Raw genomic sequence first — 26011 nt, 5'->3', positions numbered from 1 at the left:
ACCCTAGTGGTCCCGGGCCCTAAGGAAGTTAGAGTAGCCTCAACCAGAGCCAGGGCCTTTTCAACTCTGGCTCCGGTCTGGTGGAACGCTCTGCCTCATGAGACCAGGGCCCTGCGGGATCTGATTTCTTTCCGCAGGGCCTATAAGACAGAGTTGTTCTGCCTGGCCTTTGCCTTGGAGTCAATTTGATTCCCTCCTCCTCCTTCTTTTTTCCTTTCTCCTCCTGTGATGAGGCTGCATTTTAATGTTTTAATGTTGTATTTTAATCTTGTTTTTCAAGTTCTATTCATTCAACTTGTTTTTATTATTGGTTGTTAGCCGCCCTGAGCCCAGCCTTGGCTGGGGAGGGTGGGGTATAAATAAAATTTATTATTATTATATAATTTTCAATGCATTAAAATGAAGATTCTATATTAAATGAAAATTCTCTAATGTTCTCATTAATCGAGAATATTCTCCAAAATATTACCACATTTTTCAGTGTAGATATTTTTTCCTTAGCAATAATAGGCAAAAATAGCGGGTCGTCTTATACACGGATAGCATAGGGGGGGTTGGGCGATTGGTGTCAGCAGCCAGAAGATTGGCAGCAGCGATTCGGCTTGTGATTGGTTGCTGCAGCAAGGTCTGCTGACAATTGGCTGCAACTGTGGCAACTGGACGTTGATTTACGGCAGTGTTGAGGCGTGTGTGGTTGCGTCTAGTGGGCAGGTGGGCTTTGAGTGGCGACCATGCATATGATTGGTGGCCATGGCAATGCGTGCAATTTGCGGTGGTGTGCAGGCTGTAGAGCGACTGGCGGTGGTGACCCCCCGGTCACAAAATATAGGGGTCGTCTTATACATGGGGGCATGTATTCTCATAACATCACTAATCACAACATATAAATATTAAAGCCAATAGTATAAGATTGCAAAGCTTATGGGCAGACAGGTGAAGCAATTATTCCCAATTATTGGGAATGGAAATACAGTAAGATGGACACTATACAGTTTAACTAGATTAATACATTGGTGTGAGAGGAGCTACCTGATCCATTTTACCCTATACTTAAAAGATGAAACAACTGAAGGAGAAAGGGGGAGTTTCTCCATTCCTATAAATAAAAAATCTTCCATCCGTGGTAAGCCTCTGAACACAAATGGCATGTTATGGGAACACAGCCACCATGGGGAATAATCTAAAGTAAATAAACATTGCTTCCGGGGCTGGGTTAATGTATTTGGAAACAAAAATTTCTTTCCCATGTACTATCTGAAAGGGAGTAGGCAAGTGAATAATGCAAATTGCATGCCAGACCTTAACAAAAGACCATTTGTTCCCCCTCCTATTTTATAAACCAGAAAGCTAATTCTTTTTTAGGATAATTAGTAGCAGAATTGGCAAATACAGTCATACCTCGGGTTACAGACGCTTCAGGTTGCGTTTTCTCGGGTTACGGACCGGAACAGATTACGTCTGGGTTCGGTGGTTGCGCATGCGCAAAAGTGCTAAATCGTGCTTTGCGCATGTGCAGAAGCACCAAATCGCAACCCATGCGTGCGCAGGCACGCAGCTGCGGGTTGTGAACGTGCATCCCACACGGATCACATTCGCAAGCCGAGCGTCCACTGTAAAGGCCAAAGTCTGCTGGCTGAGACTCCACTGTAGGTAGTAATTCTTCCACTGATACTTGACAGGTTTATGCTTGAAGCAAGAAGCCCTTTTGCAAGAGGCAACAAATACAATTATAAATATGTTTTCTGAACAGCATCTGAACAATCTCTGCAATTATTCTGCTGCTTCATCTATAACAGATGGAACTGAAATCCCTTGTAAAAACTTTGAATCTGGGTGGGGGCTGTTCAAATGTTGACTTTACATACTTCCATTTGCCATTTCAACTGGTTAATGTATCTTGCAGATGACCTGCCAACACGAATTATTTCTGTTGGCCCTTTGGCAGATACACTTTAAGTCTCCAAGCAAACAGTTCCTCAAAAACTTGCCAATGAACAATCACATGAATTAAATTACAAATTCTCAAGAGGATCTAAATCTGCATAGTCTTTTCAATTTAATGTAGCATGACAGCTGAACAATATCTCACATTTAATCATACCGCATGAAGTACCGTATCGTGCTTTCTGTGAGATATTCAACATCAAATGAGAAACTATTGCAACAAATCATTTCCATTCTTACTGAAGCTAATGTAGTGATTTGCCCTTTCATTATGTTTCTTCAGACCCAACACCCTAGCCATTATTTCTTTATTATTACATTTCTATCCCTCTTTTCTTCCACCGAGCTCAAGCTGGCACACATGGTTCTCCCCCTCCCCATGTTACCCTCCTGTGGGGCAGGACAGGCTGAGAGGTGGTGACTGTCAAGGTCACTCAGTGACCTTCATGCATAGGTGGGGATTTGAACCCTGGTCTCCCAGAGGATACCCACACTAGCTATTTCAGCCATCTTTGTTGTTCTTTCATGCCACAGTATCTGAAAACTACTGTGATCTAATGCGTCTTCTCGTTTGATTTTTAAAAAAATCTATGATGTGAGGACAAAATCGGTTACAGTTTCCAGTTGGTTATCATCTGTACTTTCAAGCTCACAGGGCACAACCAAACAAATCACAAATAGAAACATGAACTGCATGTATGCACACAATGTAGAATAATTTTTAAATATCAGGGTTTCCACTTCTGCAATGATACTGTTTTTCCCTCCACAGAGGTTATATTAAATTATCAGAAAACATGGTTACAATTTGTAAATGTGTTGAGTACACACATTTGTACCTTCCTACAATGGATGAGTCAAAATGCTGTAATAGGATCTCTGCTCTGAGCCTCACTGCCAAAGAAGAGGCTAGGAAAGAGGTAGAACTTTGAATTCCAGAAAGAAGAACAGGATTTAGAAGATGAGTTGAGCACAGAAGTATACAGGCAGCTCCATATCATTAATTAAAGTGTTCACAACATAGTCAATATTATTTAATATACACAATTAATAGATTTAATATATTTATTTATTAAGCAAATTTAATCTGTCCCTGGCAGATGCACTGCACGGAAATGCAGGAGAACCCAGTATTTGTGTGTGTAAAAGAGAATCCAGCCCCTGGAATCCCGCCCAGAGAAGATCCAAGTGCACAGAGCAGGAGTCAAAGTGACCCCAAAGGTCCCCTTTCCTTATTAATGTGTGTGTGTGGATGTGAGAGACACTAGAGGGGATCTGAAAAATCTTCCCCTCTCCAGTCGAAAAACAGGAGTCCGAGTTTGCTTTCCCCCACCAGACAGGTTTTTCTGCACAGCTGATACCTACCTGCCGCAATCTCCCCAAACCCCTGCCGCTCCTTCCCACCCCACTGATCCCCCTTCTCTAGGGCCCAGCAAGACCCTTGACTTGTGCACACCAAAGACAGTGAGGAGTGCCCCCACCACCCCACCACCACCACCAGCCCCCGTCCAGGGACGGCTCTCACCCATAGCTGTCAACTTACAGATTTCATAGAATCATAGAATCATAGAATCATAGAGTTGGAAGAGACCACAAGGGCCATCGAGTCCAACCCCCTGCCAAGCAGGAAACACCATCAGAGCACTCCTGACATATGGTTGTCAAGCCTCTGCTTAAAGACCTCCAAAGAAGGAGACTCCACCACACTCCTTGGCAGCAAATTCCACTGTCAAACAGCTCTTACTGTCAGGAAGTTCTTCCTAATGTTTAGGTGGAATCTTTTTTCTGGTAGTTTGGAACCATTGCTCCGTGTCCGCTTCTCTGGAGCAGCAGAAAACAACCTTTCTCCCTCCTCTATGTGACATCCTTTTATATATTTGAACATGGCTATCATATCACCCCTTAACCTCCTCTTCTCCAGGCTAAACATGCCCAGCTCCCTTAGCCGTTCCTCATAAGGCATCGTTTCCAGGCCTTTGACCATTTTGGTTGCCCTCCTCTGGACACGTTCCAGTTTGTCAGTGTCCTTCTTGAACTGTGGTGCCCAGAACTGGACACAGATTTGAAAATAAGGGACCAGCAGCCAAAAAAAGGGACCTGCAGCCTCACCTGTTCCAGGCACTCCAGTCTTCCTGTCCTCCTGCAGTCTGGTCAAACTCATGCTGGTAGCTTCGAGAACACTGTCCAACCAACTTTGTAACCAGAGGTTCAACTGAATAGAATCTGAATCACATGCACCACAAGGCCTATGCAGCCTCAACTTAAGTTGGCTCCCCGGCCTGGCTTTGCACTGCAAAGTTTGCAGCAGCACGTGCAACAAAATGGTGTCCAGCATTCAAAACCCCCCTCAGCTTGCATTAACTAGCCACACACACACACAGCCTCCCCCCCCCACGAGATCTCCTTTCCTTTTCCCCCACCATGTGCCCCCGCTCCAGACAGACCTTTTCACTGGCAAGGGTGAGTGGGCCGTCGATGACGTATCCATCCGATCCCGATCCAAGCACTCAGCACAGGTATGTTCAACTTCTGAGCCCCTCTGAGCCAAAGGCAGAAAGCCCAGCCAGCAGCCAAACGAAGCCTCAAGGAAAACCACCATCACCTCTCCACTGGGAAGCGCTGAGCAAAGGCGCGTCCCCAGGGATCGCAGCTGATTTGATCAGCACAAGGCATGCAAGCTGCACCCCCCAGTCGTTCTTAGACTTCTTATTGGGTGAGCAACACAGCCAAGCACAGTTGGAGCCTCCCTCCTCCCTGGCTGGCAGGGAGGGAGGGAGAGGAGCTGCTTCCTTTGAAATTTAAGGGACATCATTTTAGGGACATTTAAGGGACATCCATCAATAAGGGACAGCAGCAGGACATGGCGCTGGAATAAGGGACTGTCCCTTCAAATAAGGGACACTTGACAGCTATGCTCTCACCTAGCCTTTTGCTCCCTCCTTCCTGACTCTATGGGGTCAGGCGGCTTCCATCTTCAGCGTCTACATTTCCCCTGTGACAACTACTACATGAAGCTGCTGAGTGAAGCCATGTAAACATTCCTCCTTTTTAATCTGGTCCTGGTGAGGCAGTAGAAATACTGGACCAATGTCTGATACTAGTATTTCCAGTCCTAGGACGACACTTTAACCATTATACCAGTACTTCTCAAATGTTTTTAAACTGGTTCAACTTGTTATTCTTTCAGGACCCACTTGTCAACCAAGTACCTCAGGTTACATACGCTTCAGGTTACAGACTCCGCTAACCCAGAAATAGTACCTCGGGTTAAGAACTTTGCTTCAGGATGAGAACAGAAATTGTGCTCCGGCGGCACGACAGCAGCGGGAGGCCCCATTGGCTAAAGTGGTGCTTCAGGTTAAGAACAGTTTCAGGTTAAGTACAGACCTCCAGAAAGAATTAAGTACTTAACCAGAGGTACCACTGTACTGCTTTTGAGACTCCATTTCCCCTTCTGTAACAGAAAATCCAACAATGTCACTTTATTTGTGAGTGAATATAGTGCTATGTGGGCAGTATCTATGGGAATAATTTAATTGGGAGTGCAGCAGGAAGTGGATAATGACCACATGCTTGCAACTGTTTTGTTCTTGCTTCATAAGGCTTTGTGTTGGCTTATCAGTGACTTTGTGCTGATACAGGTTTCATACTGATTGTTTTAGTAGATGTTAATTGGTTGTATCTGTATTTCTTGGTTACTGAACTGTAATGTGAATTGTCCAGAAGTCATGGCCGATTGTGTTGTATATAAATGCACCCCAAAATAAAATATAGTCACAGATATCAGATCTCCAGTATCCCAATGTTTAAAGTATAATGTGGACAAATTATGCAGATGCTTTTCTGTCCAAGGATAAAAAAGGAACAGCAATTGCAGCACTGAAGAATGAAGGAGAAAAGAGCCCTGAGAGAAAACCAAGGCTGGAGACTATTCCTGTTGCATCTCCTGTATATTCAAACAGTTACACAGTGCAACAGAAATGGCTACCTGAACAGAAAAATAGGATAGTGATGTGTTTAGCAAGTCCTCAGCATTCAATTAGACTTCCCGTGTCTTAATTTTACAAGTCTGTTTCTTCACTGGTGAAACTATACCTCTTTGATTCTTTTTACAATAGGGAAATATTTTGTCCTAAACAGAAATTAATCTTAGCCTCCCCCTTTCCTACACAGTCACCAACAAGAAAGTGAGGAGAAAAATCAATGTTTTACAATATATTTATGGTATGATAAAATTTTAGGGGGCACACACATAGTGAACTCACATTAGTTTCCAGAAAACTAATCCTTTACCCTTCAGAATTTAGGAAATAGTCCCTGAGAAAATTACACTTTATTTTAGCATACAGAACAATCCCAAAAGCCATTTTGGCTCTCCTAATGACTCTAAATATTTCCTCTGCAGAAGGAAATAACTTGTAGAAACTTTCCCAGTACAGTGGTACCTCAGTTTAAGAACAATCCTGTTTACGAATGATTCGGTTTACGAACTCCACAAAACCGGAAGTAGTGTCCTGGTTTGCAAACTTTACCTTGGTCTAAGAATGGAAGCCAAACGGTGGAAGGGCACTGGCAGTGGGAGGCCTCATTAGGGAAAGCACACCTCAGTTTAAGAACGGTTTTGGTTTAAGAACGGACTTCAGGAATGGATTAAGTTCATAAACCAAGATACCACTGTAGGCCTGTGACCTGGATTCAAGAATTGAAGAATTTACCAACTCAAAAGAATGCCCCAGACTGGCCAGGTAATGCAATTAGTAGCCATTATCAGGTAGCTTTTATATGCCTGTTGTCTTTGTCCATGGAGTTTTCTTGGCAGGGATACTGGAGTGGCTTGTGCTCACTGGAAGGACAGATCCTGAAGCTGAGGCTCCAAGACTTTGGCCACCTCATGAGAAGAGAAGACTCCCTGGAAAAGCCCCTGATGTTGGGAAAGATGGAGGGCACAAGGAGAAGGGGACAACAGAGGACGAGATAGTTGGACTGTGTTCTCAAAGCTACAAACATGAGTCTGACCAAACTGTGGGCAGCAGTGGAAGACAGGAGTGCCTGGTGTGCTCTGGTCCAGGGGGTCACAAAGAGTCGGACACGCCAAAACGACTAAACAACATCAGGTAGCTTGTAAGACAGGAGACAAGCCCCAGGTGACAAGGGGTTGGGCAATTTCTAAAGTCTTTAAAAATTTTTGCACACCTTTGTTTTGGTTCCTCACCTCTTTGCAAGAGAAGGGGAACTCTGTTGCAGCAGGAAATTAAAGAGCTTCCCTGCTTTCCTTCTACTGGTTCCTGCCTCCATTCATTCTTCTCTGACCAATCATGGACTTGTGCCTTGGGAGGTTGGGATGCAAAAGCCAATCCCAATTTTTTCTACAACAATGGAAAAATTACTGACAGCAAATAATAAAGTTCTGACTTGACAAACTATTGCAAGAGTACAACATGGAAGTGGTCCCTTTAGAGCAGTTATGGGACAAACCGGTTTCAAGGCAGAACTGTCTATGTTTATTATAAATGATCTATTGTTTTTAAGTTGGTACAGTGGTACCTTGGGTTAAGAACTTAATTCCTTCTGGAGGTCCGTTCTTAACCTGAAACTGTTCTTAACCTTAAGCACCACTTTAGCTAATGGGGCCTCCTGCTGCTGCCGTACCACCAGCACGCAATTTCTGTTCTCATCCAGAAGCAAAGTTCTTAACCTGAGGTACTATTTCTGGGTTAGCAGAGTCTGTAACCTGAAGCATCTGTAAGCTGAAGCGTCTGTAACCCGAGGTACCACTGTACTGGTGTTTTTACAGCCCCCTGAAATTTGGAACATACTGGGATCTTCACTGCTTAATCAGGCCTAGATCCCTGTTCCTCCAAAAAGCAACAGTGTTGACTGGACAGGGTAGAATTCCTTAGGAAAACATGTAGTTTAAAAAATCCTAAAGTTTCTGCCCCTTTTCATCCTTGGGTTCCAGCAAAATAACTCTCATGATGGTAGGGATTTTTTTTAGCATTAAGTCCTTACTTTGTTGATGGACAGAGAGTGAACTATTAACTACAGATACTCTTATTTTTGTTTTAAGTTGAACTGTTAGCTGTATTTACTGTTAAAAATCTTTATTGATTTATCGCTTATCTGTTTAAACTCACACTCAAGAGTTTTCTAAGATGGCTAATCACATTTTGTATCCATGGCCTACTTGCTACTTTTCCTGTACAAAATACTCCAGCCAGTAACTGCCTGAAACAGCTAATTCAAACATACCTTGGAAAACCCTACACAGCCTCAGAAACAAGAGTTCTTTCATTCATCCGTTACGCAGTTTTGACTCAGAGAACAAATATGTTCACAAAACGCTGCACCAAAAGCTAAAGTATGGACTTCATTTAATATTTGCATGATGTACTCTTTACAGTGTGGAGGAGCATGGAGTAAAATAAGTTGCTAAAAAGTTTTAGAAGGTTTTTCCAACTACAAAAGTTATGTAACCAGGACGGTTCTAAAAAGGATGGAATGGAAACATCTGATTCTCTCACTCTATTTGACATTCAAGGATGGCCAAAATACAACTTGGCTGTATAGACTATTTACTATTTCCATAGACAACCAGGAAATCAAAGTTGCATAAATCAACCACAGGCCAGCTCAAACAAGTGCTAGGCATGAAGATTCATGAGAAGGAATAAAGCTGGAGAACAGGAAAATATAAACTGATTTTCATTAAGCTTGCATTGAAATTACAAATGGGACCTGTAAGAAAATGCTGTGCACTAAATTATAAATTCTACATGTTCTTCTTTCAATGTAAAAGTTTTGCAACCACAATCATGCGCCGCCCCCTTTGCTGGTGACACAGCACTCAGGGTGTGATCTTACTTGTGTGGACCCTTTGTCTCTTCTGTAATGCCTCCTATATTGCACTATATATAACTGGGAAGCACTGGCCTGCGATCGCTCCAATTGGAGAACAGCCTTTACCAAAGGCGTCATGGACTTTGAAGATGCTTGAAGTCAGAGCGAAAAGGAGAAACAAGCTAAGAGAAAGGCACGTTTGGCAAACCCTCATTGTGATCAACTCCCATCCAGAAACCTATGTCCCCACTGTGGAAGGACGTGTGGATCCAGAATTGGACTCCACAGTCACTTACGGACTCAATGTTAAAACCGTGTTTATGGAAGACAATCTTACTCAGCTATGAGTGATTGCCGGAGAAGAAGAAGAAGAAGAAGAAGAAGAAGAAGAAGAAGAAGAAGAAGAAGAAGATTGCACTATAGACTGTGATCCCCTTGAGTCAGGGACCGCCCCTCTTGACTTTGCAAAGCACTGTGTACATACATGGTGTTACCTTACTTAGTATTATTAGTAGCAATAATGAAAATGAGTCTCCTGTTGATGACACCTAATATGCCATTGGTCTTTCGACTCATAGCATTATACTGTTATTTTGCCACCCACTATAACCCCTAAATGTTTTCAAGAAGTGCTACCACTTATCCAAGTTGCCATTTAATGCTTGCATATTTAGTTCACTTTTCTTATTGTAATATTTTAGGTTTTTCCCAAAAGGGGAGAGAGAGAGTGAGGGTGCACTATTTATATTTATAGCAAACAGAATAAAACTCACACAACCATGCTACTAACTTGTTTAGTTGAAGAAATCTTAAAGATGTGATGAGGATACTACTTCTACTCCTACTCCTAATAATAAAATGACCTTGAGGCATTGCTTCTTTTGAGAAGAGCAAATCTAGAATATGGAAACAGGTAGAAATAGCAGTAAGGAATATGGAGAGCTAAAGCAGAAACATACTTTGTACACCTCACATGATTTTGATATGTAAGTCATACTGTACTCCCTGAGAACTTTCATCCATAGCGACAGCACACACGAACAGCCACAGCTACACAGAGGCAAGATCTCTGCTACCTCTCCCATTCTGCAGAGCACCCATATCAAAGCAGATAACTTCTCTCATCATTGGTAGTAGTTCCCATTGCTCATCAAAAACTGTTCATGTTGCTCCTACTTGTCTTTTTAGCTGGCCTTGAAGCAAAAATGCTGAAGGCACTTAATGCTGAGTGCTTTAAAATATGGCTATTGGTACTGTCATCTCTTTGCAGTTTTTTGCAGATAAAGTCATGCAGATTTGGAAAGAGCAGGGCCGGGGCGGGAGAGTGCTAGAGTCCTGTCTAGACAAGTTGCATGGAATCAATTCCAATCTGTTACCTCAGAGGATGTGGACAGGTTGCTTGGACGGGGGAAACTGACCACCTGTCTCCTTGATCCTTGCCCATCCTGACTTATAAAAGCTAGCTGGGAAGGGCTGGGAGATGGGCTTCGCGGGGTGGTGAATGCTTCTCTCTGTGAGGGAGCCTTCCCAGACCCGCTGAAAGAGGCGGTTATTAAACCGCTTCTTTAAAAAATATCTTTAGACCCAGCCAATATGGCCAACTATCACCCAGTCTCAAATCTTCCATTCTTGGGCAAGGTGATTGAGCGAGTGGTTGCTGAACAACTCATAGAATCATAGAGTTGGAAGAGACCACAAGGGCCATCGAGTCCAACCCCCTGCCAAGCAGGAAACACCATCAGAGCACTCCTGACATATGGTTGTCAAGCCTCTGCTTAAAGACCTCCAAAGAAGGAGACTCCACCACACTCCTTGGCAGCAAATTCCACTGTCAAACAGCTCTTACTGTCAGGAAGTTCTTGTAAGTAAGTTCTCTTACTGTACTGTCAGGCACGCCTGGAGGATGCGGACCATTTGGATCCCTTCCAGTCGGGATTTAGGCCTCATCATGGGAATGAAACTGCTTTGGTTGCACTGGTCGATGATCTCTGACGAGCAATGGACAAAGGTGAAAGCTGTTTCCTAGTTCTGCTGGATCTCTCTGTGGCCTTTGATACCATTGACCACAACATCCATCTGGAGCAGGGGTAGGCAACCTAAGGCCTGGGGGCCAGATGTGCCCCAATTGCCTTCTCAATCCAGCCTGTGGACGGTCCAGGAATCAGCGTGTTTTTACATGAGTAGAATGTGTTCTTTTATTTAAAATGCATCTCTGGGTTATTTGTGGGGCATAGGAATTCGTTCTTTTTTCTTCTTCTTTTTCAAAATATAGTCCAGCCCACCACATGGTCTGAGGGACAGTGGACTGGCCCATGGCTGAAAAAAGTTGCTGACCCCTGGTCAAGAGGGGCTGGGAGCTGGGGGCACTGTTATACAGTGGTTCTGCTCCTTCATTCCGGGCCGTATCCAGAAAGTGGTGTCCAGACCCCTGGGTTCTCACTTGTGGGATGCCTCAGGGTTCTGTCCTTTCCCCCATGCTTTTTAACATCTATATGAAGCCTCTGGGAGAGATCATCAGGGGGTTTGGGCTGGGTGTTCATCAGTAATAATAATAATAATAATAATAATAATTTATTATTTATACCCCGCCCATCTGGCTGGGCCTCCCCAGCCACTCTGGGCGGCTTCCATAGAAAGCAAAAATACAGTAAAATATCACACGTTAAAAACTTCCCTGAACAGGGCTACCTTAAGATGTCTTCTGAATGTCAGGTAATTGTTTATCGCTTTGACATCTGCTGGAAGGGCGTTCCACAGGGCGGGCGCCACTACCGAGAAGGCCCTCTGCCTGGTTCCCTGTAGCTTTGCTTCTCGCAATGAGGGAACCGCCAGAAGGCCCTCGGCGCTGGACCTCAGCGTCCGGGCAGAATGATGGGGGTGGAGACGCTCCTTCAGGTATACTGGACCGAGGCTGTTTAGGGCTTTAAAGGTCAGCACCAACACTTTGAATTGTGCTCGGAAACGTACTGGGAGCCAATGTAGGTCTTTCAAGACCGGTGTTATATGGTCTCGGCGGCCTCCCCCAGTCACCAGTCTAGCTGCCGCATTCTGGATTAGTTGTAGTTTCCGAGTCACCTTCAAAGGTAGCCCCACGCATCCGCATACTGATTAACACCCAGCCCAACACCCAGTATGTGGATGATACCCAGCTCTACCTCTCTTTTAAATCAGAACCAGTGAAGGCGGTGAAGGTCCTGCTTGAGTGTCTGGAGGCGGTTGGAGGATGGATGATGGCTAACAGATTGAGGTTGAATCCTGACAGATGTACTGTTTTGGGGGGACGGGGCAGGCAGGTGTGGAGGACTTCCTGGTCCTGAATGGGGTAACTGTGCCCCTGAAGGACCAGGTGCGCAGCCTAGGAGTCATTTTGGGCTCCCAGCTGTCCATGGAGGTGCAGGTTAATTCTGTGTCCAGGGCAGCTGTTTATCAGCTCCATCTGGTATGCAGGTGAGACCCTACCTGTCTGTGGACTGTCTTGCCAGAATGGTGCATGCTCTAGTTATCTCTCACTTGGACTACTGCAATGCGCTCTATGTGGGGCTACCTTTAAAGGTGACCCAGAAACTACAACTAATCCAGAATGCGGCAGCTAGACTGGTGACTGGGAGTGGCTGCCGAGACCACATAACTTTGAGAGATTTATTGCAAGCAAAGTGTGCTGATAAATCTTGTACCCACACGCTTCCTTTGGTGTGAGCTTCGCAGAATACGCAATGTCATTGGAAGCCAATTTAAGTCTGAACACTGTCCTTCTGGACAATGAAGGAAAGAACGGCTTGAAAGCTACAACTAGTGTTTATTGTAGAAAACAGTAAGAAACACATAGATTACTATATACAGATACAGAGTGTTAACAGCATGTACACTCTCTCAGCAAACTGCCATTAAACAATCCCTCATACTCTAACCACCACAGACAGAAAGACTCTCTCAGAATGCAGGCATATCTATATCTATATCTATATCTATATCTATATCTATATCTATATCTATATCTATATCTATATCTATATCTATATCTATATCTATATCTATATCTATATCTGCTCTGTTACAGTATAACACTGATTGGCTGAGCTCAACCAATCCTTATCTTATACCTACTGTTAACCAATCAACAGGCTGTCTGTGAGGAAGACTTATGTTTCTGGGCAGGCTGCCAAGAATATCTCTGAGACAACATAAGACCAATCCTGAAAGACCTACATTGGCTTCCAGTACATTTCTGAGCACAATTCAAAGTGTTGGTGCTGACCTTTAAAGCCCTAAATGGCCTCGGTCCAGTATACCTGAAGGAGCGTCTCCACCCCCATCGTCCAGGCCAGACATTGAGGTCCAGCGCCGAGGGCCTTCTGGCGGTTCCCTCGCTGCAAGAAGTGAGGTTACAGGGAACCAGACAGAGGGTCTTATCGGTAGTGGCGCCCGCCCTGTGGAACGCCCTCCCACCAGATGTCAAGGAAATAAACAACTATCTGATTTTTAGAAGACATCTGACGGCAGCCCTGTTTAGGGAAGTTTTTAATGTTTGATGTTGCTTTATTATTATTATTATTATTATTATTATTCCGTTGTGAGCCGCTCAGAGTGGGTGGGGTATACATAATAAATAATAATAATAATAATAATAATAATAAGCCTTATTTCATGTAAAAGACAAACAATTTGCAGAGAGTGCAGCACATCACCACCCCTACCAGAAATGCTTGTGCTAATGGAGACTTATCAGTGCTCATTTATTCCACAAGTAAATAATTGCAGCCCCCCTGTCCAGGCCTTCAAGCAGCCAAACACAATAAGGTTGTCATATGACTAGGCAAAACTATATTATCCATTATTGGCTCCTTTCTTTTCTTAACCTCAGTTGTAGGGTTCTCAATAGGAAAGTTTAAATTGATGTGAACCCTCTAGCAAAAAGGTAGTGGCTGGTGTCTCTCTTTCCTGGGAGAGGTGCTCATATTGTATCCAATTTAAATATCAAATTTTGGTTTGATTAATTGGGAAATTGCCTTTAGAACCAATTGCTACTCAACCCATTTAGTGGCTAAATCTTTATCTGTGATCACATTCCCATCTGTCAGGGAAGTTTCAATGGAAAATAATAGAAGGGGGGAAATATCATGCCTTACTTTGGAACCCTGCAATCTGACATACAGAAATTACTGGTCATTACCTTGGCAGGCATGGGCTTTTTGAAGCTGATCTCCACTTGCGTCCAGACTCCTCTGGGAGTTTCCAAGACAGACCAGATTTTCTCTTGTACCACATGGTTCTCTTCAAAGATGTAAACAGCCAGGGCATCAGTCATTTTGAAAAAGCCATATAAGGCATAATAGAACCGCAGACAGTACTGTAAATTTCCTGGCAAAGTAGTGCTGTACAAACGGCCAATGTACCCAGGTTGTGATGTAAACTTTGTATTCGCTAGCAAGTAGTAACCTGCAAAACAATAAAATGTTAAAAAACATTTCTGGCCAACTCATTCCATCACCTCATTTTAGGACACTTTTAGGCATTTCATTGGATTCTAGAGTTACAGAAAATTTCCGCTGGCAAAGTTGCAAGTTATAACCATTACTGATTATATAACACCATGTTTCTAAATGAGTGTTTGAAAGAAAACCTCCCAAATAAGTTTCACCTATATTGCATTTAGACAACTACCAGGTGTTATTGAAGATCAAGACATTTCAATCTTACAACGAGAGAACTTCTTTCTCTGCAGGAAGCCCTGGCTTCACCAGTTCAGGTGGCAGCTGACTCAGCTCCAAGGCCATCCAGACATGACGCTAAATCACCCAACACATTTTCCTCAAGCAGCTCCTCAGTAGATATTAAAGCTCTATTGAACACATTGTTGGATACTGAATTATAGTTTAGATCATATTGCTGTGTCACTGACCATACTTCACTGCTCACCAGACTGACAGTGCAATCCTATGCAATTCTATTCAGAAGTGAGTAACACCCACTGAGTTCAATGGGGCTTATTCCCAGGTGAGTACAGACTGCCGGTTAAGCCAGTCTCTATCTGAAGTAGTTTGGTAAAATTCATTTTTACCAGAAAAGCTATTCCGAGATAAAGTAACAAAGATTCTCATGGCACCTTAAATACTATAGTATGTATTATGGAAGAGAATAGATACCCACTTCACCAGATACATGAAGTATAATCCTAAAATGGCAGGCAGATGTACACACATGTAGAGAGGAATGAGGTCAGAGAAAATGCTATTTCTGAGAGTTCTTAAATAGTACTTCATTTACTAAGCCTTTAATGAAGCAGCTGGTAACAGGGGATTTTGGACTTAAAGCAACTTCAGAATATCAAGGAATTGCATTCATCACTTGATCTTGATTTCATTCACCACCATGTGACCACTGATTCTCTTCTCAGAAAACTGATGGGGCATGAAAGCCGAGCTAAACACCTTTTAGTCAGTTTTTATAATAGCTATTCAAACCTCAGCCCATGTGTGCCATCTCCTCCAGCTGCCCAGAAACAATATTTTCTGGTGTTTGTCCATAGTAAATCACTGATCCTGTTTTTGCCTTTCAGGTAAGTAAAAACTTATTATGTGTATCATGTTATTTGTTATATTATTGGTTTCCAAACTTGAATTTACTCATCTGCAATGTATGCAATATCTGCAATTTATCATGTGTCCCGCACTTTCATTACCCATTCTTCTTTGGAGGAATGTCCAGTGTTTCCCAAACGCCTAAAAAGTACCCTGTAACTGAGAAACATTAAGCTGAGGGAGAATTGCATTTCTGTTTTTTTTTTAAAAAAATAATTTTTATTGGGTTTTTACATTTTATAACAACAGACACTCACACAAAGACAAAGACAAACAAACACACAAATACAATTACATACCCTAAGTTTCTTTACCCACTTTCATTGACTTCCCCCCACCCCCTCCTCTTACATCCCAATTCCAAAATTAATTCAGCAAGTTCTTACCTAACCTCTTAAAGATATTCACATTGCTTTTAAAAATTAAATTCTTTTGTTTATCTATATTCAACTATCCAATTCTCTTATAATCATTAATTTCTTTTTTTTTTAAGGTCGATCTAACTTCCCCTTCACAAATTTTCCCTTTATTATATTAATTGTAGGTCCCATTGACCAAGTAAAACAAAACATAACATTTTATAATTCTATTCTCTCCCCCCCCTGCCCCGGTTTCTGTCCCTTCCTAGACAAATGTCCAGAAAACAAACAAAAAATATTTCTAGCCCGGATTCCTCACGTCCGAGGCGTCTGATTCTCTGTCAGTCCCTCTCTGCCAGCTATATTGGTAGTCCTCTTCGATGGTCCTAAGACCCCGAAGGAGTTCAGTCAGAGTCAGATCATATTTTCTTTCATTCAAAATGTTGAAGAGTGTTTGCTGCGAAAGACCATCTAGTTTTCCATACTCAAGAGAAAAGTCCCAATCATATTGCTTTGTTCTTTCTAGTTTTAATATTCCAAGTACTCCAGGGGCTTCTCTCTTCTTCTTTCTCATCTTTCGCAGGTCTGTAATCCAGAGGTCTTCTTGCTCATACTCTAACGCTGCAGATTCCTGGTTGATATTTTCCACTTGTAGTGTCTGAACTCCTTCTTTTTTCTCTGTCAATTCCAAAGGCATCTCTTCCTGCTCAGCTGCAGAATTTTTATCATACATCTCCTTTGTGCATTCAGCAGAGTTGTTTGTTTCAGGATTCAAGGTCATAAAAACTTTACTCAGAGCCATACTCTGCTCCTGCAGGATTCCCACGAGAAAGAACATTTTTTCTATCTCCGCCAGTAATTTTCCCTCTGCGGCCATTGTAATGTCACTAATTCCCCCTAGGGGGCTTTCAGTTATTTAGTAGTCCTTTTCCAATAATCTGTTACTTTGTTATTATCAATACTTTGTTTCCAATCGCCTCAGTCCAAATGTATCAGCTTTAATTCCACGAGTTATTAAATAGCAAAATTCTTTACTTTGTCCGCCCGTTTGACAGCTTCTTTGACAGCTGTCAAACTCCTTTCACTTCTTCCTCCGGGACCCAAATAGGACACTCCCGGGTTTTTTGGGGGGGATACACACAAAGTTCCAAATTCCCTTTCTCTCCAGCACAAAAATCTTGTTCTATCAAATTTGTGAGAAACTTTTAAATCATCAAAACAGTATTCATTCCGCCTTAATTCTCCGTTCCTTGCTTTGAAACGTCTATAAGTAGAGGGGGTGCGGACTTCCCTTTAACACATCCCCCGATCGTGCCGAATTCACAGGATAAAATTTTTAAAGTCCAAATTCCACTACTCACGGGTCCTTTGTTATCCAGTCCAAATTTTGGGAAGAAAGTCAGCGCTCTCCGGCCATGGCTTGCGGCTTCGCTCTACTGAGGTAGCGGTCTACTCTCAGCACCACGCCACTCTCCGTACCCTCTCCGCAGCCTTTAAAAAGGCTCTTCGTGGGTCGGGGAGGGCGCTTAAGGTGCCCACCGAGTCACCAAGTCCGCAGGCTTCCGCGCCTGCGGTTTCTGAGGGTCCCCGTGTCGCCGGCACGGCAAGACCCGTCCTCAGCAGAGCCGATTCCCTCCGGAGCTCGGAGGGAATCCGCCATTAGCCGTTCGCGCTAACCCGGAAGTCGGGAGAATTGCATTTCTGAGGCTGGGCAGTTCCCACAGGTCCAAACCGAGCCATCCCACCAGCGATTGTTTTTTTACAGACTTACAGTAGTGCTAGATCCCCTGTCCCCTCCTATTTATACCAGCTTCTCCCCCCCCCCGCCCCCAGAAGGCATTTCACCAGAATACAGTGATGCCTGTTTTGGTCTCTGGCTGTTGTTTCATGGGCTGCTGTTGTCTATTCTTTGTGCCAACCTAAGAAAAATAGTTTGGAAAAATTGCTGGGAGTTCCAGAATTCCCACAAAACTTTCATGGCAATGTGCGACTGGGTTCAGAACATTGAGGTACTTCATCTGTATGTTCTGCTTGTTCTTCAGGTGAAGAAGATTTGTCACTTACCCATGCCAGTAGTATGGTCTCCTGGCCTGTATGCATTAGGCTTTACTTTGACCCTGCTCCAGCCAGGGCCATCCTTGCGATCCTGATAAAAATTACACAGATCCTCCTCAAAACTGCAACTTGCCTGTGAAGGACTGAAGGAAATTTCTGAAAGGAAGTTAGGAGAAAGGAAGAGATAAAATGAATTTGCATGGTAAGCAAGCGTACACAGAGCAATACAAGCATTAGAACAACAATGCATCAAGACAACAATCAATGTTGTTTTATTTGTTCATTAACGGCAGCTGTGCATATTATGCAAGGCAGACATATGTGAAGACTCTCTTTGGGTTAAAAGGTCCCTCTGCACCCACCTGTGCATATGTGGAAGCCATGCAACAGGGCCAACAGGGGGGCGGGAGGTCTGTGCATGCCTCCCATGCTCCCATGCAGCCTTCCCACTCAGGTCATCAGTGCAAGTTGTCTGAACAAGTAAGTAAGAAGGGAGGCTCTGGGGAGATGTGTCCAGACCTCCCATTTCACCTAAGGTCCCATTTGCCTGCCCATGGCCTTGTGTACACATGGAAAGAGGAAATCAAACCAGTGAACCTATGGAAGTCTGTCTCTACACACTGGACAGAATAAATACCTGCTCTAAATAAATATGGCAAAACTCAAGCGGATATAAACCTCTCACATCTGTATGACAAATTGAGCCGTCTTTATTTCTTTTAAGTATAAAAAAAAATGGCCCATAAAAATAAATAACATATCAAAAAGAATGAAAATTCCTTCAAGATATCATGCTTAAATAGATCCATTTTTGTGCTGTTGCTCCATTTTAAAAATATATGGTAGAAATTTAAAGTTTTCAATGTGACAGCCCTCTAACATATAAAAAACACATAAATCAATATTTCCCTAAAAGAACAGATCCAACATCAGTTAAGAGTTACCAGCCTATATCTCCTTAATAAGGATTACAAAATATTTGCACACATACTAGCAAATAGATTGAAATGCATATTGAAAGAGTATATCCCTGAGGATCAAGCAGGATTTCTCCCAGGGTGCCACATGAAAAATAATATAAGATATGCAATAGATACTCTAGAGCAGGGATTGTCAGCCTGGTCCCTACCGCCCACTAGCGGGCGTTTCAGGATTCTAGGTGGGCGGTTGGGGGTTCTATGGCACAAGCTGAATCCTCCTTCCATCAAGCGCTGGCGGGCGGTAAGGAAATTTTACCATCAAGAAAGATGCATTAGTGGGCGGTAGGTATAAAAAGGTTGACTACCCCTGCTCCAGAGTATCTAGAAGTGATAAACAAAAAACAGGCAGCGTTGCTGTTTATTGATGCTGAGAAAGCATTCAACAATGTCTCCTGGAGGTTTATGAAAAAAACACTGGAGATGATAGGAGTGGGAGAGAATTTCTATAAAGGTATAAATGCAATATATTTGCAACAAAGAGCTAAACTAGTTATAAATAACAATCTAACAGAAAACTATAATATTAAGAGAGGTAAAATACAGGGGTGCCCTTTATCCCCACTGCTATTTATTTTGGTGTTGGAAATTCTGAAGATGAACATCAGAAAAGAAAAGAACATAAGGGGTATAGTTATCGGAAATAAGACCTTCAAAGTAAAAGCCTTCGCTGACGACCTGACTATAACAACAGAAAACCCAAAAGAAAGTGTGTCAATAGTGCTAGAAAAGATTACAGAATTTGGGCTAGTCACAGGTTTCAAACTCAATAAAGAAAAAACCAAAATGTTAGTAAAATAAATATGAGGGAGGAGGATAGAAGAGAACTACAACAACTTACAGGACTGACAACTTGTAAAAGAATCAAATATCTAGGAATCTGGATATTGGCAAAGAATATAAATCTAATGGTGACGTGGGTGGCGCTGTGGGTAAAACCTCAGTGCCTAGGACTTGCCGATCGTATGGTCGGCAGTTCGAATCCCCGCGGCAGGGTGAGCTCCCGTCTTTCGGTCCCTGCTCCTGCCCACCTAGCAGTTCGAAAGCACCCCTAAGTGCAAGTAGATAAATAGGTACCGCTTTATAGCGGGAAGGTAAACGGCATTTCCGTGTGCTGCGCTGGTGCTGGCTCGCCAGAGCAGCTTCATCACGCTGGCCACGTGACCCGGAAGTGTCTACGGATAGCGCTGGCCCCCGGCCTCTTAAGTGAGATGGGCACTTAGAGTCCATCTAAGTCCCTAGAGTCCCTAGAGTCGGACACGACTAGCCCATATGGGCAGGGTTACCTTTACCTTTACCTTTACCTATAAATCTATATAAAGACAACTATATACCAACCTGAAAGGAAATAAAAAGAAACTTGGAAAATATGGGACAGGTTAAAATTATCATTCTGGGGTAGCATCTCCCCAATAAAAATGAATGTGTTGCCTAAAATGCTTTTTCTATTCCCAGCCATCCCAGTAGTGGACAGTGTAAAACTTTTTAAGACCTGGCAGAAAGATATAACAAGATTTATTTGGCAGGGCAAGAGGTCGAGAATAAGTTATAAATTACAGAGAAAGAGGAGGTTTTGCACTGCCAAACTTAGAGTTGTATCATGGAGGTGCATGCCTATCTTGGATTAAGGAATGGATAGTATTGAAGAACACTGACATACTAGACCTAGAGGGCTTTAACAATCATTTTGGTTGGCATGCTTACCTATGTTATGACAAAGCGAGAGTTCACACAAATTTTACGAATCATGTAATAAGAAGGTCCCTATATGCAGTCAGGTTAAAAAACTAGGTTATCTTGGAACAAAAGACACCCTGGTGGTTGTCGCTGACGGAAGCCATAACAGTAAAAAAAGGTTAACATAATGAATGATTGGGTTACATATAAAGAAATTCTCTGTGAAGAAGGCAACCAATTAAAACTCAATAATTTTGAAGAAATAAAAAGTAGAGTGACTAGGATGGCTCAGTTGGTTAGAGTGTGGTGCTGATAATGCCAAGGTTGCAGGTTCGATCCCTGTATGGGACATCTGCGTATTCCTACATTGCAGGGGGTTGGACTAGATGATCCTCAGGGTCCCTTCCAATTCTATGATTCTAATTGGTTACAGTATGACCAAATACATGACCTATTCAAACAAGATAAAAAAGGGGCTTTAACAAAGAACTTTCAAGGTTTGAAAGAGACTTGATATACAATGCCGATAAAACACTGTCCAAAATGTATAAAATCTTATTAAAATGGTCGGTGAAGGATGAGGAGGTAAAATCTGCCACGATAAAGTGGGCAAGAGATCTAGGTCATAACATACAACTTTCAGATTGGCAAAAACTGTGGAGGGAAGACCTTAAATTTAGAAACAGTTGTACAGTGGTACCTCGGGTGAAGTATTTAATTCGTTCCGGAGGTCCGTTCTTAACCTGAAACTGTTCTTAACCTGAAGTACCACTTTAGCTAGTGGGGCCTCCGAGGTACTATTTCTGGGTTAGCAGAGTCTGTAACCTGTAACCTGAAGTGTATGTAATCTGAGGTACCACTGTACATCAAGAATAAATTGAAACTTTATATTGTGATCTTATGTTAAGAAAGCATTTCTGTTGTAAAAAATCAATAAAGATGAATTGTTATATATCCACATATATGGAGAATACCAAGAGCACAGTTTGGCCTGCATCATATTTTTCTGTGATAAATGGGACCTGGTTCATGTTAGCACTAAAATAGAAAAGGTGGCACCTTCTCTACCATGCACAAAGTATTAACAAAACTTGGCAAAATTTGAAACTTGTCAGGGAACTGCCATCGGAGAGTCAGGTGGTGGAGGGGCTCAAGGAGGGTAGGAGAGCCTCGGATGCTGAGGAAGGAACCAGCAGGGGGAGAGAGAGAGTTCCCACAGAAACTCAGTCGGAGGGATGGCTCCCAGAGACTTCCAGTGAGAACAGCGGAGAGGTTTCAGGACCTCCGCTGGGGACGCCCACTCCGCGTAGGAAACTGTCACGCAGAGAATCCAGAAGGAGAGTTTCCGTTAAGGAACTCTTATGTTGGCGTAAATTCCGGAAACGCCCACTGACGGATTCTGCCAGCGATTGAGGTAGCCATACGTCCATGGCTCCGCGGACTGGGAGAGTTTAGAAACAGATTGCATGAGTTGAGAACTCAACCGTTTACGCACAAGCAGCCCCTAAACCCATAACAAAACTGTTGAAATACTTATATATCACCCAATTTTAAAAGATTAGCTATATGCAATTTTGACACCAAATCACCAACATTTGCTACGTTTGGGATTACACATAACAGAAATACTGTGGTACCTCAGGTACATACGCTCCAGGTTACATACGCTTCAGGTTACAGACCCCGCTAACCCAGAAACAGTACCTCGGGTTAAGAACTTTGCTTCAGGATGAGAACAGAAATCACATGGCAGCAGCGGGAGGCCCCATTAGTTAAGTGGTGCTTCAGGTTAAGAACAGTTTCAGGTTAAGTACTTAACCCGAGGTACCACTGTACAATGTAAATACAAATGGAGAGAGTTCTTTTAACTCAGTGGTCATTTGATATTAGGTGACATATTACCATTATTCCCCATTAATGTTGTGTTATTGAGTTACTGATGGTCCCAATTTACACAACTAATTAAATAAAAAAGTTGCACTAAATAAGATACATCTAAGTACAGCACTTGCAAATCCATGTAACATTTTGAAATCTAACAGCAAATCAAAAAACTCAGGGAGGAAATTCATACCTGTCCGATTGCTGCAGAAAACGGGAGAGAAAGAAATGTCATCAAGAGCAATATATCCTCCATTCGCACTGTTGAAAGCAACTTCAAAAATCACCTGGAAACAAAATCCAAGTAGAGAAACTTCTTTGTTGTACCAATCATTCATTAACTAATAGCTTAATAATGATAGTTTTATTATTTCATTGCAACAAAGCTACGTAACTCCCAATACCACACATGAGAGGGAATACTTGAAACTACACCCTCCAGGTGTCTGGCAGGAGGACAGGACATGTGGAGAAGATGACGGTGGCTTGGGAAAAAGCCTCATGGGCCAAATTAGATCCTTGGCGGGCTTAATTTGGTCTGCAGGCCAAGGTTCTTCATGCCTGTTTCAGGGGCAGATGTTCATATAACTCAAATAAAAGGCAACTAATGACCAACAATGGCAGGCAAATTGATATACCGTAGCGTATACAGATTGCTCTGTGCATACATCAGCTTGTGTAAGATTTCATAAGTGCACACCATATGTACAGCATAATGTGTGACAATTGCACATGCGTCTATTCGCCAGCATTTAACTGTTGGTAGCGAAACTAAACCTGATTGTGCTCATAAATAGAAATATGTGTATCTATCAAAGTTCAAGGTGTTTTTCTTATAGAAGAAATCCAATATGAATATTCTTTTGGGGAAAGTTTGATACAAGGGTTAGAGTGTTGTTCTAAGACCTGGGAAACCATTGTTCAAATCTGCCATGAGGCTCACTGTCACCACAATGTGTCACTATATTGGGTAAGTTACAGTCTCTCAGCCTAACCAACTTCACAGGGCTGTTATGAAAATAAAATAAGGAGAGAGCTCTTTGGAGAAAAGTTAGGCTATAAATAGAAAAATAATTATTAAAATATATAGTAATTATTTTGGGACGGACCCTTAAACAACATGGGATTCCATCAGCATGGGAAGACCCCTCCCCACCCTGAGCCATCACAAGCCGTATGGTCATTCCATGCAGAACATTGTGAAGAAGAACTTTCCACAAAGCTGTCTGAACTGCACTGATCACCCATAATTTTTCTAGGGTTCATCCTAGAAATTGATCATATCTTCTAGAAAATTCTATTTAGTATATTAATACACTGCTTAATGCATCAAGTCCGTACACACACTCCATGGCTGCATGTTAAACATAGTTTTCACAGCAATATTGGAGAGAGAGCAATTTGTCAGAAGACATCTACTTCCAAGTGGAACATTCAAGTTGTATGAGTTTTAACTATTCATACTGAAGAAAAGAGAATGGCATAAAAAAGTCACTTTCATGTGATAGTACTTTTCAAACTGTAGAATATGCAAGTGTGCAGTTCAGTATTTGGAGCCTTACCTCCATTGGATATGGTGCACTGAAGTCAACTTCTCCTAAGACCCAATCCTTACTCACAGAACCATCTGCTTTCCAAAGTTCTTCATAAAAGCCATTTATGTCTCTCATGTAGACAGTGAATACAATTCCACTTTCCTGCTGCACTTGGTAATAAAAGGACAAGCAGCCCAACATAGGAGTTGTTGTCCTAGGTGAGACCAGCTGAGCCACTTCCTGGAAATGTTTGACATAGAGAGAGTCCACATACATATAATGACCTAAAAATCAGAGAAGCTTCTTTTAATGCTTAATGAAATGGCTTCTGCAACATATAAACAGTGGGAAGTAAATTGGATGTGTTATTTTTTATAAACAACAAATACTGAGCACTCTACTTCAAACCCAAAGGGTGACCGAACCCAGAGGGTGCTCATCAATGGTTCCTCTTCATCCTGGAGAAGAGTGACTAGTGGGGTGCCACAGGGTTCTGTCTTGGGCCCGGTCTTATTCAACATCTTTATCAACGACTTGGATGATGGACTCAAGGGCATCCTGATCAAATTTGCAGATGACACCAAACTGGGAGGGGTGGCTAACACCCCAGAGGACAGGATCACACTTCAAAACAACCTTGACAGATTAGAGAACTGGGCCCAAACAAACAAGATGAATTTTAACAGGGAGAAATGTAAAGTATTGCACTTGGGCAAAAAAAATGAGAGGCACAAATACAAGATGGGTGACACCTGGCTTGAGAGCAGTACATGTGAAAAGGATCTAGGAGTCTTGGTTGACCACAAACTTGACATGAGCCAACAGTGTGACGCGGCAGCTAAAAAAGCCAATGCAATTCTGGGCTGCATCAATAGGAGTATTGCATCTAGATCAAGGGAAGTAATAGTGCCACTGTATTCTGCTCTGGTCAGACCTCACCTGGAGTACTGTGTCCAGTTCTGGGCACCACAGTTCAAGAAGGACACAGACAAACTGGAACGTGTCCAGAGGAGGGCAACCAAAATGGTCAAAGGCCTGGAAACGATGCCTTATGAAGAACGGCTAAGGGAGCTGGGCATGTTTGGCCTGGAGAAGAGGAGGTTAAGGGGTGATATGATAGCCATGTTCAAATATATAAAAGGATGTCACATAGAGGAGGGAGAAAGGTTGTTTTCTGCTGCTCCAGAGAAGCGGACACGGAGCAACGGTTCCAAACTACAAGAAAGAAGATTCCACCTAAACATTAGGAAGAACTTCCTGACAGTGAGAGCTGTTGGACAGTGGAATTTGCTGCCAAGGAGTGTGGTGGAGTCTCCTTCTTTGGAGGTCTTTAAGCAGAGGCTTGACAACCATATGTCAGGAGTGCTCTGATGGTGTTTCCTGCTTGGCAGGGGGTTGGACTCGATGGCCCTTGTGGTCTCTTCCAACTCTATGATTCTATGATTCTAAGTTTTTCAGGAATGCCAGTGCAAATATTTGGAGCATTATGGGAAGATGCCAGACACAGTGTAAAAATGCAGGCTATACCAGTTTTCCTGATCAGGTTGACTGACAGAAGTGCCATCAAGAAACAAAGAGACAGCAACAGTAACAGGCCATTAAGATTAATTGACAATGCAAATACTGTCCCCACCCCCATGCGTGGACAGAGACAGGAGAACTAGGAGGTTGGAGGTTGACATGATGTAACCACAGGAGAGAACAGCGGCCTTTGCAGGAGTTTTATTAAAAGAGCAAGAAGGAAGGAGGGACAGAACTCCATGTGGGATGCTGGGAGAGGCTTCATGGAGAAACCTGGGTGCATAGCTGGCTTCTGCTCTGGACCCAAGCTTGCTGAAGCCATGGGAGATGCAACAACAGGCACCTTGACGTGCAGTGTTCTGCACTCCTTCCATCAAGGCTCAGGTATAAATATGTATAATAATAATAATAATAATAATAATAATAATAATAATAATAATAATTTATTTGTACCCTGCCCATTTGGCTGGGTTTCCCCAGCCACTCTGGGCGGCTTCCAACAGAATATTAAAATACAATAGTCTATTAAACATTAAAAGCTTCCCTAAACAGAGCTGCCTTCAGATGTCTTCTAAAAGTCTGGTAGTTGTTTATCTCTTTGACATCTGGTGGGAGGGTGTTCCACAGGGCGGGCGCCACTACCGAGA

General features: G+C 42.8%; 1 protein-coding gene across 7 annotated transcripts in view; it reads right to left on the bottom strand.

The window, feature by feature from the left end:
* MAMDC2 (MAM domain containing 2) overlaps positions 1-26011 on the bottom strand; it is an 88397-nt gene that overhangs the window by 13394 nt on the left and 48992 nt on the right. For all 7 annotated transcript variants that reach the window (XM_081880984.1, XM_081880987.1, XM_081880989.1 and 4 more), the window contains 4 exons: positions 23871-24127; positions 22502-22595; positions 17783-17929; positions 13952-14217 (listed from right to left, as the gene is read on the bottom strand). In XM_081880984.1, the coding sequence (XP_081737110.1) occupies positions 13952-14217; positions 17783-17929; positions 22502-22595; positions 23871-24127 (764 nt within the window). The remainder of the gene's footprint in view (positions 1-13951; positions 14218-17782; positions 17930-22501; positions 22596-23870; positions 24128-26011) is intronic.

The sequence above is a fragment of the Podarcis erhardii genome (assembly GCF_964252035.2).
Source record: "Podarcis erhardii genome assembly, chromosome: 11".
Taxonomy (NCBI): Eukaryota; Metazoa; Chordata; class Lepidosauria; order Squamata; family Lacertidae; genus Podarcis; species Podarcis erhardii.
Note: the sequence above shows the minus strand (reverse complement) of the source record. Positions and strands in the feature narration are given on the sequence as shown.